Source organism: Nesoenas mayeri (assembly GCF_963082525.1).
Source record: "Nesoenas mayeri genome assembly, chromosome: 7".
Classification (NCBI taxonomy): Eukaryota; Metazoa; Chordata; class Aves; order Columbiformes; family Columbidae; genus Nesoenas; species Nesoenas mayeri.
The window spans coordinates 430,685-445,427 of NC_137551.1; the positions used below are offsets into that span (position 1 = coordinate 430,685).

The 14,743-nt window shown below is 58.8% G+C and overlaps 2 protein-coding genes across 2 annotated transcripts; both read right to left on the reverse strand.

The window, feature by feature from the left end:
* Positions 1–440: 440 nt before the first annotated feature.
* AIFM2 (AIF family member 2) lies at positions 441–5,698 on the reverse strand (the record flags this gene model as incomplete). The annotated part of the gene is made up of 8 exons (XM_080347846.1): positions 441–978; positions 1,606–1,806; positions 2,525–2,677; positions 2,889–2,997; positions 3,306–3,398; positions 3,763–3,882; positions 4,559–4,674; positions 5,524–5,698. 8 exons carry the CDS (start codon positions 5,696–5,698, stop codon positions 824–826), a joined length of 1,122 nt encoding a protein of 373 aa, XP_080203972.1. The 3' UTR covers positions 441–823.
* Positions 5,699–12,841: 7,143 nt separating this feature from the next.
* CHST3 (carbohydrate sulfotransferase 3) lies at positions 12,842–14,422 on the reverse strand (the record flags this gene model as incomplete). Its single annotated transcript, XM_080347989.1, has 2 exons — positions 14,222–14,422; positions 12,842–14,072 (listed from the first exon to the last, which is right to left on the reverse strand). Exons 1-2 carry the CDS (start codon positions 14,374–14,376, stop codon positions 12,842–12,844), a joined length of 1,386 nt encoding a protein of 461 aa, XP_080204115.1. The 5' UTR covers positions 14,377–14,422.
* Between the last annotated feature and the right edge of the window lie 321 nt (positions 14,423–14,743).

Consider the following 14,743-nt stretch of genomic DNA (forward strand, 5'->3'; position numbering starts at 1 on the left):
ATTTCACACACACACACACACACTTCAAAGAAAGCTCTTAAAACTGTTCTTTTCCCTTTTCTCATCCCTTGAGGGCAGGAGGTAAACGCAGAGTGGGGAAAGGATTGCAGAAGTGATGCATGAGGAGCTTCTGGTTTGCTTTGAACTCACAATAATCTCTGTAATTACTGAGAATATTTCATGGTGATTTGGTTTGTTTTATAAGAAAAAAAGAAAAAGACGTGTTGAGTGTGGTTATTGTTACAAACCCTACTTCTGCTCTGGGCATTTCTCACCTGAAAAAACCCAGCAGCGTCTGTAACTAAGTGCTGGCTGTGTCACGCTCAGCACCCGAGTAACCAGCGATTCTGGCTGCTATACGGTGCTACCAGTGGCACAATACAGCTGCTGCTGAGACGTTGACACAAAGCTGCGTTTATTGCGCTGAGCTCCAGGATAACCGTAGCGTCTCGAGGGCCTGAGGCCAGCGTCCCCGGCAGAGCACAGCCCAGACCTGCGCCCGGCACGGAGAGCCAGGGAGAAACCACAGAGTACAGGGATGGTGAACACCACCGTGTTTATTGTTACAAAACGAGGTAAACCAGGTTTCTTCCTCGGAGCTATCTCAACAGGAAAGAAACGCGCCTTCACTGATTTTTAGCATGAGAACTCTCGTGTGCTTCATTTGGAAAGTGCCTCCTTCCCCTTTCTAGCCAGGCAGGGCTCCCCCTTAACGCAGCAGGAGGTGCTGCAGGAAACAGCATCGGTCCGGCCAAGCAATAAAAGTGCCCCCTCACCTTCTTCCAGTTGCTGTACTCCTTGCTGCTTGGTCACTGATCCCCTCCTAAGAAGGCATCGTCTGCCCCATTGTCTTCCAGCTCTTGGAGACAAACAGGTCCCTGCTCTTAGCAATTGTCACCAAGAGACGCCCCACATAGTAACCTTTCACCTGGCCAACACCATCATCCCTGCCCATTGCAAGCAGGAATGTTAGTGACCCTGGAAAGACAGAGAGGTTTAAGTTAAGCTAAGTATCGAACCCTACTACATGTAGATGTTGCATTTCTTCCAAACCCTCCCCTCTCTGCGCTAAAGCACAGGACCCATGTGCTGCATGACAAGGAAAGAACTACTCACAACTCTCCTTTCCACCATCTGCTCTGCCTCTTTCATTATGGGATGGCTGAAGGGCAGGGCTGGGTGGGTGCTGTTGTGTGATTCTCTCCCAGGAGGGAGTCCAAGAGGCAGACAACAATATTTAAGTAAAAAGAAACGTAAATAGACTGGGCAGCCTTTAAAAAGCAAACTGCTGACCAGATACCTTCCATCCACATGCAACAGCTTTCAACATGGCTATGGTAAGTATTTACATCAGCTGCTTACTAATGAGAGCCATCCCCTAGCTACATCTTTGAGATGAGTTGGTCAGTTTGGTTGTTGAACGGTTTAAGGGGAGAAGAGAGGAGAGAGTCCAGCCATCGCCTTGTTCCTGGGAGATCTGGCCCGAGCTATAAACTTACACAGTCAACCCAGCTGCGGGTTCCCTCGCTTCTAATCCATGTCCTGCGCACGTTCCCATGTGTGCGCATTTAACAGCTGTTCCTACAGGAAAGCAGATTACCTTACCTGGTTCGTAGGTTTTAAGAGGCTTATGTGTCAGGCTGTTGATGATATTGGTCACGGCGACGCTGGCGTGGAGCCCAGCGTGGTAGGCCATCTTCGGTTCTTTCAGATCTGCGCAGTCCCCAATGGCGTAGATGTTGTCATAGCCTTCCAGCTGGAGGTGCTGGTTCACCCTCAACGCGCTGTTACTCGCCAGTCTGTCCCCTGTTTTGCCAAGCAAAGTTTGCAGAAAGAGTTCTGTGACGCTCACTGTGGCCTGAGACCCCAAAACCGCAGATGATGTCATCAAACATGTAACTGACACAAAGCACGGCGTTGTTTTTTCATCCTCTTCTCTATGTGTCAGCGAAGAGATGCTTTTTGCCATGCTGTAGTTATTTATCGCAGCCTCATGCCATGAGTCATCGTTTGACATTTCAGTAGGAACACCAAGGAGCAGTAAGAGCTGGCGTACACAGCTGAGAAAGAGACTGCTCCTGGTTGTGCCGTACCTGAAACCGGGCTGTAAGAGTCACACGGACAGTGTATCACTGAATAACGCATCGGCCGGATGTCCTGTGACACTGATGGTTCAACAGGAACACCGAACGTGCTGAGCACATTTCCGCACAGAACTCAGCTTATACCTAGGATGAAATCCTGGCCTTGAGAGCAGCAGTTACCGTCAACTTGTAGGTGTCATCTGCCTCCTGCTGCACTAGGGCACTAAGGTTCCCTGGAGGTATTAGCAGGAGGAGCTGGAGAAGACCCGTTGGCCACTTGATCTATGGTCTGTGAGTTTCCAGAGTTCACGTTTCACAGTTAAGTATTTAATGTGATGTTAGAGCAGGCTGTACGAGGTTGACTCCCAACCTCACAATAATTTAGTACGAGACACTGAAGAACTGCGCTGCCTCTCCCCGCCCAGTGTCTTTGCACTTACCGAATGCAGCAGCATATGCTGAAGAATTAATCTTTATCCCGGTGCACAGGACCACCATGTCAACAACCACCTCGGTGCCCTTCTCTGTCCTTACTACCGTGTCCTTCTGGAACCGGTTTGGCGTGAGGCTTTCCACGTCGCTGACCCTTTCACCTGTTGCAACAGAGAGCCCTGGGTCACCAACCCTGACGAGGCCGCCCTTTCCAGCTAGCTCAGGTGTGTCGAGAGAAACGGGAACTGGAGGGAGCCACGCTTCGTCAAACAAGGCAGAAAGACGACGTCGGAAATAAATGCTGTGGCTAAAGGAAGAGCAGGTGATAGAGCTTCAGGATCTAGGTGTTCAGAGCCACTGGTAAGTACGTACCTAACAGGAGGCGCACTCCTTTCCTGAGGAGAATCTCTTTGGCCTCCTGACGGACGCTATGTAGCAGCTCCACATCAGCTAGCATGACCTTCGAGTGAATGAGGGTGACCTGTTGGGGACAACACGGCCAACGGGAGCACAGGGGAACGGGACAGGACTCGCGCACGGGAGCAGCCCCAGCTAGCTTCCCTCCACCCGCGTACTGCCCGAGGACAGCGCGCCGGCAAAAGGCATCCACCGCCGATAACTGCGGGTGGGGCGCTCTGGGGCGCTCTCGGGGAGCAGGCGGCAGGGTGAGGGCTGCCACTGCATGGACACTCCTGGTGTGCAGAGATACCACACACCTCTAGCGGGACCAGCACACAAGAACGGGCTCAGAAACAAAGGTTACGTTTTTTGTAAGTAACACAGCGCTACCTCTTTGGCTGGGTACTCGGTTTTGATCTCTGCAGCCATCTCCACCCCAGCAGAACCACCTCCCACCACCAGGATGCGCTCAGATTTCTCAATCTGGAAGTAAAGAAGAAACTCATATTAGAACCGTTTTGCGCGGGAGGTCAGATACCTTCAGCCACTCTGAACAGACCTTCCTGAGATACAGTACTGACCCAACAGCAACAAGCCACCTAGTTTGTTAAGAGGAAACAGAACATAAAACCCCGTACGCTCTTCCTGTGTGTGCTGTAACCCTGCTGAGCACTTCAGGCTTCCCCTTTGCAGGTCTCTGGTCTGGGGTGAGCCAGCACATGCTCCTTGCCCTGGCCTGGCCCTGCAGGCATTATGGTCTCACTGATGGCTCCAGACATCCGTAGTGGTGTCTCGGATGGGGAAGCTGAACAAAGGCAGGCAACACTTCCCTAAGTTGGTTCCTCACCTCCTTAACCATGTCTTCATAGGTCTGGATGGCGCTTTCCATGTCAATGACTTGGTTGAACTTCCCAGGGAATGGCCCATCACTGCCTGTCGCAAGAATGAGATGGGAGTAGTGGAGCTCCTGGGAGGACAGAAGGTGGAATAGGACATTAGACCTCTCAAAAACAGAGCCCAGAATACATTTGTCGCCTGCTATGTACTATTCACTCACTCCTCCTCCTCCAGCCCCCGCTGATGACCAGGAAAGGACTTGCTCCCATCAGAAAGTGAGTTTAGGAAGAGACCCGGCCCAGGTGACACCAAGGAACTGCCTTGCTCAGGGTCTGAGAAGCACCATTCTCCAGAGGAGCCAAGTGTCTGCAGAGCCATCAGGAGCTTACAGGAAATAACCCGGTATTTATACCAGGCTCTATCACAGCTCCCTCCTGACACCGACTCTCCTTCACTTCTTCTGAACTCTGCCTGAAAAGCGACATCAGAGCTGCTGCCATTGTTTCTTCCTGCAGTTAGATAAGGATCTTGAGCCTCAGGGTTAATTCTTGAGCTCTAAATCCAGCTTTAAGAATAACAACTCATGGGGTGCGGTATGCAGTGCGCACCCACGTCCCACCACACCTCCAGGCCACGTCGCTTGGCTGGAAGGGATACATGCAGGGAAGGATGGGCTCTGCTGCCGAGCTCCTCGGGATGATTAAACACTACGGGCTTTCCTGACCTGCACTGGAGGGTGTTTGCCACAACCAAACAGCATCCCCAGCTCTTATCCAGCTCGAGGTCCAAGTAATCTCATCACCCACCTCGCCATCGCTGAGCAAGACTCGTTGCCTCGCGGGGTCTATGCCAACAACCTCGCCTTGTCGGAAGCTGTCCCCAAAGGTGACGGCGTAGGAGATGAAAGTCTTCCTGGCAAACCCTGTGGCAAGAGGAGACAAGAGGGAAGTGATGTCCTAGTGCGGAGGCTGACAAACCCCACGTCCCCCCCCACACCATCCTCGCTCAGACAACAGCACTGTGTGCACCCAGCGCCTCTGCGGGGCGTTATCTCTGCCCAGCAATGAGCTTCGTGACCTTTGCCTCGCATTTGGTGACCAGATCAGCTCTCCAGAGGCCAGGTGACGCCCTGGCTAGATTGCTCTGTCTCTGCTCCCCATACACAACTTCCTTGCACTGGTTTGCCAGTAAGTGCTCTGCTGCAGCCTGCGGCCTTTCAGAGGCTTTTTGTCCTGTTATCTGCCCCGCAGACCATCCTTTTGGTGCTTGTTCCCAGCCTTGAACACGGGGTTTCCCCCTAAATCCCCAGTGACTGGGGAAACGGGGTTAGCCCAGCCTCCCAGTGCAATCCCAGACAAGCCTGAATTCTACCCTGCAGGGCCTCGCTGCTGAGCCGCTTGACATTTCAAATACCAGATACAGTAAGACATTCATTCACCCCTTCCAGCTGCTGCTGGTTTTAGCTTAGTCACCTTATAAATTCTCAAAACAACGATAATTATAAAAAGACCATCCCAGTAGCTTTTGCTCAGTGTTGCCAGCGGACACGCAATTAGCTTAACACAGCCTGTGCGTCCTCCCGGAGCCAAGCGTTTGTTTTCCAGGCGGAAAACGTCAGGTCCTTCACCATCGCTGGGGTGGAAGGAGGCGCTTTCCCTACCCCTTTCCTTGCTGTTCCCCGAGTACCTCCGGGCTGCTGCGATCACCGGGGGGCTAGGAGAGGGGACCCCGCCGGGCACGGCTCTTTCTTACCGCTGGCCACGGCTCTTACCGCTGGCCACGGCGGCGCGGAGGGCGGCCACGTTGTGATGGAAGGCGTCTCTCACGTCCACCAGCACGAACGGGACGGCCCGGGACTGGAGCAGACTGGCGGCCGCCGTGCCCCCGAAGCCGCCCCCGACCACCACCACCCGCACCGAGCCGTCCAGGGACAGGCCGGACCCCATCCTCCGGCCGTACCCGCCGCCTGCACCCGCGGAGGGCGGGCCGAGCCCGGGCCAGCCCCTCCGGCCACGTCCCGCCCCCGGGGGCCGCCGGGCCGTGGCGCTGCAGCCGCGGCTTCCCCCGCCGCGGGCGGCTCCGTTCCCGGGAAGCTGCCGGGAGGGGCTGGGTTCGGCAGGGTCCGAGCACCAGAGTCCCAAGCACAGAACACTTCGCTTTTCACCTTCCTTTGGTTCTCCCACGCGGGGAAGGGACCTTGCGACCCGAGGGCTGAGCCGGCCGGCTCGGGGCGCGGCCGCAGCCGGGGGTGCTGTGCGAGGCAGGCGGCTCCGCTCACGCCGAGGGTGTGCGGTCAGCCCTGCCAAACCCCAGCACTTAAAGGTCATGAGCTCATCTGATAAAAAAAGCCCCAACAAACAAAAAGGAGACTTTCGGTTTGTTTTGTTTCGAGAAGTTTGTCCGTCCCCCTTGGCTCGTCCTTTGTCTGCTATGAACGTTGGCTAGGCGCACATTGGTTCAATGCCCCGTTTTGGGGGGCATCGGGGGGCTGGCAGCAGAGGGGACTCCCCTCCTGCTCTTGCTGCCCCCCAGTTTCACAGTTCTCATCCTGCAGCCACCGTGGCTCGGAGGGGCTCGTCAGGAACCCCACGAACTGGCTGAGGGCGCCGGCTGGGCGGATAACACAGCCGGAGGAACAGGGAGCAGAGAACGGGGTTTACAGTGAAAAGCACATTCAGATCGTGTTCTTCCGCAGCACGGAAGTTACCCCCGAGACTTTCGGCTCCTGTGGCATTCCAGATAAATATAGTTGCCGGCCGCGTGGATAAATATAGCTGCTGCGCACACTGCGGCGTTGTGAGCTGGCACAGCGGCCCCCGCTCCCCCTCCCGTCACGGGCTGAACGTTCCCCCTGCTCCTCGTTCCTCCCCCAGCTGGTGCCGGAGCCCCTTCCCATCGCAGCGCTGAGCAAAACTCCTCGGGTGGGACACGGAAGAAGGAATTACATCTTCTTTTTTCCCCAGGACAAGCGTGGCCGCAGGCAGCCAGGGCACGGCCACCAGAGGGTGCAGCCGGCTCGGCCCTGGGGACATGGGACACGGGTGTCCCAGTCCAGCGTGCGGTGGGGGACACCCGCACAACCTCCCCTCCATCACGGGAAGGGCTCGGGGAGCGGGGAAGGGGGTGACAAAGGGGCCGAATGCATTGTGGGGGGCGCTCCTGCTCCACACAAGGGGACTCTTCAGCCTGGGAAGGAGCTGAGAGAGGAGGGATGGAGCATCCAACAGGAACGTCCTTGGCAGGAAAGCCCACGGCCTCAGCCGAAATAAACCGCGGGCAGGTTTGTGCTTTTTGTTTGCAGGGCTCAGCGGGAGGACCCTAAAACCTTCCACAGGGAAAAAGAACAATGAATCTGAGGAAGCTCAGGGGCCTGAAGCATCTTTCTTATGAGGAGAGGCTGAGAGCTGGGTCTGCTCAGCCTGGAGAAGGCTGAGAGGGATCGTCAGGTGAATCCAGTTGTACACCAGAAGATTGGGACGATCTTTTGAAAGAAAAAGTAAACACACCTCTGGGCTGGCTGGAGATGAACCGACCAGCAAGAAAAGGTCACTGGCAATAAGAGCACCCAAGGCAAACAGGGAAGGGTGAAAGGAGCTTTTGTGAAAACCTCACAGCCAGCCCCAGGCAAACAGGAAGAAACTCCGAATGCTCAAAGATGTGGTTGAAGGGCCCTTTCTGCGCACAGGTGTGCGCCCAGGCATTGGCAAACGTGTTGTTTGGATGATATTCCTCCAGCCGTCTGCAAACAGGCGCTGCAGGACGGGCTGGTCACCTTCAGAGGGGCTTTGTCTTCTGCTGGGGATCTGGACACGGGAGGCTGGGGCGGCCGTCGGCCTGGGCAGCACAAGCGGAATGGGGCTGGACCACAGCTGCAGGCAAACGCCTCTTCTGCAATGTACCCATTAGGTTGGCTTTTGCAAAGCAAATCGACTTCAAATTACTTGTAGCTTTGCAAAACAGCATGAGGGATAAATAGCTGTTCAGGGCCAGAAAGGGGACGCCAGAGGGGCGCCCAGCATCCCCTTCCCATCCTACTGTGCACAGAGTGGCCTCGGGGCTCGGGCAAAGCAAGGGCTGGGGAAGGAGAGTCAAACAAAGGGAAACACAAAGCAAGGAGGGAAGGGGGAGCTGTGCTGAGGCCAGTGCGGGTGGTGACAACCGCCCGTTGTCACCTGCGCTGCCTGCACGGCCTCAGCCCGCCGGCCCCGGCCCATCATTTCTAGCTGAGCACGAGCGTTTTTTCCTGGACACCCTCCAGCTTCCCATCAAAATGTCACAGGACAGAAAGAAAACGCACCCCCGACCAGCGCACAGTTCCGCAGGGGCTAATTGCTCCCATTTAAGCCCACAAAGCCGTGACTCCCGCGCGGTGCCGGACGCATCGGGAAGCCACGAGGAGCACGCAGCTCCGCTCAGGACCAAAGCGGCTCGGTTCTCTCGGTCCCAGCCGGGGGAAGGTTTGCTCCCAGATGGGCACCTCCTGCTCGCTTTGCTCTGCTCCTTCCCTAGAAGAGGAAAGGCACGGGCTGGGGAGACAAAGCACACGTTGGAGAAGCTACAGCAAGAGGCAGCACCTTAGAGCGAGAAAGTACCTGCGTTCAGCCGCGCAGCACAGGGAGCCTGCAGCAGGGAACACAACAGAGGCAGCTTCAGTCTTCCCCCGTCTACACCAACACCAAAAAAACAACCAAAACAAAACCCTCTTGTTAAGGAATTCAAGCTTTCAAAAATAAAACAGCTCCTGAAAGCACTTGGTTTGTCTTAAAAAGAGCAAATAAATGATGGTTGGGGGGGATGAAAAACCAACCCCACCCCTTTCCTTCTCCAGCCCGAGGCTGCTCCTACCCCCTCCTGCCCGGTCAGTGCTGGCAGCTGTGCTGCCTCCGCTCACCTGCTGGCTCTGCCACAGCTGGGCTGCTGGGGGGGATCAGGCACGTTGTGGTGATGCTTATTGTCACCAGAGACACATTTGCTGCGGGTCACCCGGAGCGGGGAGAGGACACGTGTCCCGTGGGACAGGGCCACCAGCCAAAGCCTGCTGCTCCTCGGGGTTACTGCGGGTGACACGAGATGGTGCAGCACCAGCGAGAGCTTTAATAAACCGTGTATGTGTTGTTCCCCTCCAAAAGGGATCTCTCAGGTTCTAATCCAGACGTGACTTTGGACGGCAGGTGCATCCTGTTGCTTCCCTGCCACCTTAGACACCGTGATGTTTAATGCACGGCCCGGGTGGCAAACTGCTGCCAGAGGCTGGCGCGGTGGATGTCTGCTGGACCACAGGGCTGAGTGGCCAGGCTGGCCCACAAAAGCGCATTAAAAGGCCTTTTTCCAGCTCGGCACAAGGTTTATCCCAAACCTCCGAACTCGTGGCTGCTCCACCAACTGTCCTGACCTCTCATCCCCTTCTCCCCGCTTGCTCCCGCTCCATTTAATGAGATCAGACGAGCTAATCCCCCGTGTCCCCTCGCAGCGCTATCAGATGGGACTTCTGTGCCAGGGCTGGAGGGAAACCCATCATCCGAGCAAACCTGTGCCCTCACCAGCCCCAGCGCCTTCTCCTGGTGCCCAGACCCCCCGTGCCCCTCGCCCCACCGGGGGCTCGGTGCGGTCCCACAGGGAGCCGGAGCCAGCTCAGCGGGGGGTCTGCAGGCCAGCCAGGGCCGGGGGCTGCAGCGCACGAGGACACTTCAGCGTTAAATGACAGTCTTGTTTTCTGTTGTGTTTTTCTAAGAGACCGCATGCCTGAGCAGACCGCGTTTCTTGGTCTGCATCCCATATTTATCCTGTAATTACACCTTCGGACAAAGGCTGCCTGTCTGTGAGGCTGATGTTTTTAGGGACACAGTTTTATTATATGCTGTGGTTTCACTCTAATGACATTTTTGGGGGAGGAGAGGGGGAGAAAACCCCACAGTTCGGGAGTGAATGCTGATTATTTCCCAAAACCCGTGCTGAGAGCAAAGGATCTTCCCCAAGCCCTCTCCCCTTTGGTGAGGAAAACCCGATCCCTGACATCCCTCCTGCTCCTCCAGCACCCACAAGGGTTAGCGCCACAGACCCATTCGGTGCTGTCCCATGGGAGCGGCTCCTCTGCTGCCCAAGCCTTGCTGGAGAGGCCTTTCCAATCCTTACAGCCAGCCAGCTGAGCTGGATAAAGCTCATTGAGCTTCTCACTGCACCTGCCTGGCAAATCCATCCTGTGCGGGACAGCGGGACGGGTGGCAGCGGGGTGGGCAGCGGGGTGGGCAGCGGGGTGGGCAGTGGGGTGGGCAGCGGGGCGCTCGCCGAGCTGTGACCGGCAGGGCGAGAGCAGCTGGGAGCAGCTCGGCATGCAGCCCCCTCGCTCCATACAAAGATCAGTCGAGTCACAGACACCAACGCATTTCACCTTTTGGGTGCTCACAAATCTCTTTTCTGGGCGGGATCTCAGACCAGCTGGCACGTACATGGGTGCTGCCTGTACATACAGGTGATGGGTTGGTCTGGCACGTACATGGGTGCTGCCTGTACATACAGGTGATGGGCTGGTCCAGCCCCACCACAATTAGGTGACTTGGGTGCTGTGGTTTATGGGAAGCGGACAACAGCTGGTGTCCTCAAGCTGGTGTCACTGAAAAACTGGAGGTGAAAGGTGAGTTTTGTCGGGGACAGAATAAATTGAAAGGGTCCTTGTTGCTTTTTGCAAAAAGTAAATTCTATTTATAAGATTTAAAATAACCAGTTTGATGTTTGGAAGCAGACAGTAGCTGTTTTAAATTGTTTTTTCCAGGCAGTCCTTCGCCCTGGACGGACCTGACGCCACCCTTGCAGCGCAGAGCTCCCGATGCGTGCGGTGGTGATCGGGTCTCCTGGCCAAACGGGAGCCCCAGGGTGATACGGTGTGTGCAGCACAGCATGACCGTCCCCTGCGCCCCCGGAACACACACGTGCCCTTTCCCTGCGGCGCAGGCGCGAGCGGCGTGGCTGGGGGCTGCACAGCGGCACAGCTGGGGGCTGCACAGCGGCACAGCTGGGGGCTGCACAGCGGCGCCGGGGCTGCCGCAGGACGATGTGCAGGCACAGGGAATGCGCCGCACGGAGCCGCTGATACAGAGCATGGACACGCTCGGTTTTGTAGATAGCTGCTATCCAGACAAACAGCCACGGCCTCCCTGGGAGTGATTACTCTGCAACGAGCTTGATGACATTTATTGCTAAGTCCTGAAGCCCCTGGTAGCGACATTGTCAGTGGGGGGACAAACAGGTCCCCTGCAGTCCTCAGGCCGGCGCAGGAGCAGAGCAGCTCCGTGCAGGACAGCAAAGGGAGGGATGTTCGTGCTCTTCCAGCCTCTCGGGGGCTACAGCTGTGACGGAAAGGCCGGGAGCCCAGGGAAGCCCGCAGCCGCAGGGCACCCCGCCGGCCCCGCTGCTTTCCCCGCGGGAAGCCTCCCAACAAAACCCGGTTCACTCGGCAAGCCCAGGGCTGCCCGCGAGACGGGGGGGCTGCCGGCTCCCCGCCGCCTGCGAGCCACGAGGCCATCGCCCCCTCTGCACTTGCACCCTCTCCCCAGCCAGCTGGTGTCCCGCACCCCGGATTCACGCCTTGAGAGCAGACGCTGCCCGGCGAGCGGGGCGGCCGCGCTCAGAGAACCTGCCGAGCCCGCCCGGGCTCCGGCGCGGCCGCTCCCCGCCGCCCGGCCCCGCGCTCCTCAATGCCGCCTCTGTTCTCCCTCTCGGGTCAAGAACGTGGCTTTTGTGAGCCCGGCCCAGCCGCGGCTCGTCACCGGAGCGCCGGCGCGCTCCCCGGCAGCGCCGTGCCGGCAGACCGCGGCCCAGCTGTGCCCAGCCGCCGCCTCACTGGACTTGTTTATTTTTGCCTTCAGCCAATAGATGTGAGGCGATGTGGGGCTGCTGTGCGCACCAGGGACCCCTTGGGTCTCCCCAGCAAGCCTTCGGTGGGGACAACCGCTCCCCTCCACCAAAATGCCTGGCTTCCCCCTCGCTGGCTGCCATAACCCAAAATACACGGGGAGTAAAAGGATGTGTGGCAAAGCGGGCTAAAAGTAGGCATTTTACCGCATTAAGTGTGAATCGGAGGGGGTAGCTCAGCACCAGGCTGCTGCTGGCTGAAGGTCTGCACGTTGCACACAGCCCGAAACTCCCCGTGTCTCTACCAGGTACCTGCCAGCGAATACCCATGGGGTTACCCCGGCAGGGGACGCACAGACACCCGGCAGACAGGAGATGCTCTAGCCTCCGCGCCTTTGTGTTGTGGTTTTAATTAAATAAGTCCGGCACCGAGTCTGGGCGCAGCTCCCGCACCGGCCGCGTTCCGCCGGGGGTCTGGGGGGTTACAGGTCCCCGGGGGCTCTCCTGGGGGCACTTTGGTGATCCAACCTCCGCCGCCTCGGCCCGCGTGTCCATTTCTTTGTGGTAGATTGTGCTGCTCTGATTTTTTGGGCTTGGCTCCTGGACCCGCTTCTCCCTCTCTTTTTCGTGTAATAAATAAATAAATTCACCTGGTGACCCTGGTATGTGAATACACAGGAAAAGACCAAAGCGCAGCGCCCCCCCAAACCAAGCCACACCCCGTCTCAAACCGACTTTGGAGAGCATCAGAGCACCGAATCACCTCATTTCACTGCAGCCCCGGTTCGGAGGGGCTCTGCAGGCGACTCCTGCCCTGGCCGCCCCCCGGGCAGCTCCCAGTCTGCGCTGGTGATCGAAGGCACTAAACCAGTAAGGCTTCAGGATCCAGGTCCTTGCGGGCACCTTGAGGGTCTTGTCCTTTCCTCCTCTCAGCTGGGGGGCCAAGGCGGAGGCGCTTTGCCCCCTCGCCCTCCGCTCACCCTCCTCATCCTCGGCATAGCCCCCAAACTGGGGAGGCGGCCCTGGCGCCCAAACCCTGGCTCTTCCCCACCGCCACCCCTGCGATCTCCCCGTTCCCGGAGAACGGGCTCTGCCAGGACGCTCCGGCTCCTGGGGCAGCTGATTTCCACGCAGCAGTGGTGAGGAGCATCTCCACAAGCAGGGACCCCTGGGTCTCCTCCGGGCCGGCCGGGACCGCGGCCGCAGCCCCTCGTTGCCCCCCGCCGCCGATCCCCCCGCCGTTACGTGACCCAGGAGGGCTGTGCCTCCTCCAGCAGGCTGAAGGAGCGGTTGGCCAGCACGGCGGGGTTGCCGGCCAGCTTGTAGCCGAAGAGCCGCATGGCCGGGGCGCAGGCGTCCTGCACCACCTGCGCCAGCTTGAAGGGGATGCTGAACCGCCACTTCTCGAACTGCTCGGAGGAGTTCTTGCGGGTGGAATAGACGCCGCTGCCGTCCCGGGGTGCCTGCGTGTTTTTGTCAATCCATTCCTCCACCTGGGAGGTGAGGGGCAGCCCGGCGAAGCGGTACATCTCCTCCGCCTTCTGCAGGGGCGCCCGCGCCACGTCCTCGTAGCGCACCAGCATGTAGCGGCCCCGCAGCCAGCCCGGCCGCCGCAGCCCCAGCTCGGCCGACAGGCGGATGCTCTCGCAGTTCCCGCGCAGCCGCTGCACCTCCTCCTCGCGCAGGGGAGCCTCTCCTTCGGACGCCCACTTCTTCCAGGTCTCGTACTTGCCGGAAAAGGCCACCATGCGGGAGGCGAGGACGGCGCGGGGGTCGCGCACCAGCTGGATGATGCGCACGTCCAGCCGAGGGTCCTCCACCAGCGGCTGCAGGAACTCCAGCTGCCGGATCCGCACCGTCTTCAGGGCCACGTGCTGCTTGCGCCGGCACGCCTCGGCCGCCAGGGTGATGTTGAGGGGCCCGCAGCGGCGGTTCTTGCAGTGGTATTTCTCAAAGACCTTCTTGGCGCTGGGCGTGCAGACGGGCTCCTCGCAGAGCGAGAGGCTGGAGCCTCGTCGGAACATGAAGGGCGTCAGGTGGCCCTCGGGAGCCGGCAAGATGAAGCTCTCCAAGATGTAGAGGTCACAAAGAAAGAGCTGCTTGAGGACGTCCCGGTAGACCAAGGCTGAACCCACCGCGTTGGCTCCCCCTGGCTCGAAGGTCACCGTCCTCTCGATGTGCCAGAGCGGCTCGAAGAGGTAGAAGATGCTGCCTTGCTGGTTGAAGAACTCCCCCACGAAGGAGGAGCCGGTGCGGGTGGTGGCCATCAGCAGCACGTGCCGCCGCGGCCCGGGGTCCCCGTCCCCGGCCAGCTGCAGGGTGACATTGTGCAGGCGGGACCTCAGCTGGGAGAAGGCGGCATCCAGCTCTTGTAGCGAGGCCAGCGACCCGTTCTCAGCCGGCGCCGGGCTGGTCTCTGTGCCGTTGGGCTCCGCCAGCGCCTGCGGGGACTGCTTCAGCTTGTCCGACACCCTGTGGGGAGACCAGCCCAGGCTGGAGGGGAGCACGGCCACCCCGCGTCCCAGCCGGGAGATTCTGGGGGCCTCCTGCTGCACGGGAGCTCAGGACATGGGGGGGATACAGGCTCATAGCGTGGAGTGGCTCAGGTACCCGCTCCCTACCTGGAGATGAAGTTGTTCTCCTTCTCAATGATGACGAGGCCGATGACGAAGACCAGCAGGACGGCGTACTTGCTCCTCATCTTCAGGCAGTGCAGCAGCTCCCGGGCATCCTGGGGCAAAGCACGTCGGATCTCCATGGTGGGGTACACCGGCATCCCTCCCGCTCGCCGGGGAGCTGTCCTGGGCTAACCCCCCGGCATCCTCTGCCCTGCTCGGGGCAGAAAGAGGGTCAGCAAAGCCCTGACGAGAGCAAGAAAAAGGAGGAGGCTCCTTCACACCATGAGGAGCAGCTGCCCAAAGTCCCCATCAGCTGCTCCTCCTCCTTCCCAAGACACATCTCCCGGACAGGATCCCTTCCCGCGCCTCCGCCAGCCGCCCCTGCCAGCCCTGAAACCCAATCCCACCGCTCCGACAGCTGCCCGTGCTCCCCACTGGCCAAAAACCTGCTGCCGGCAGCAAGAGCAGCTCCTCATCGCCGTCCGCGGGGCACCGTGGCTCCCAGCCCCCGGGAAGAGCTGCTTT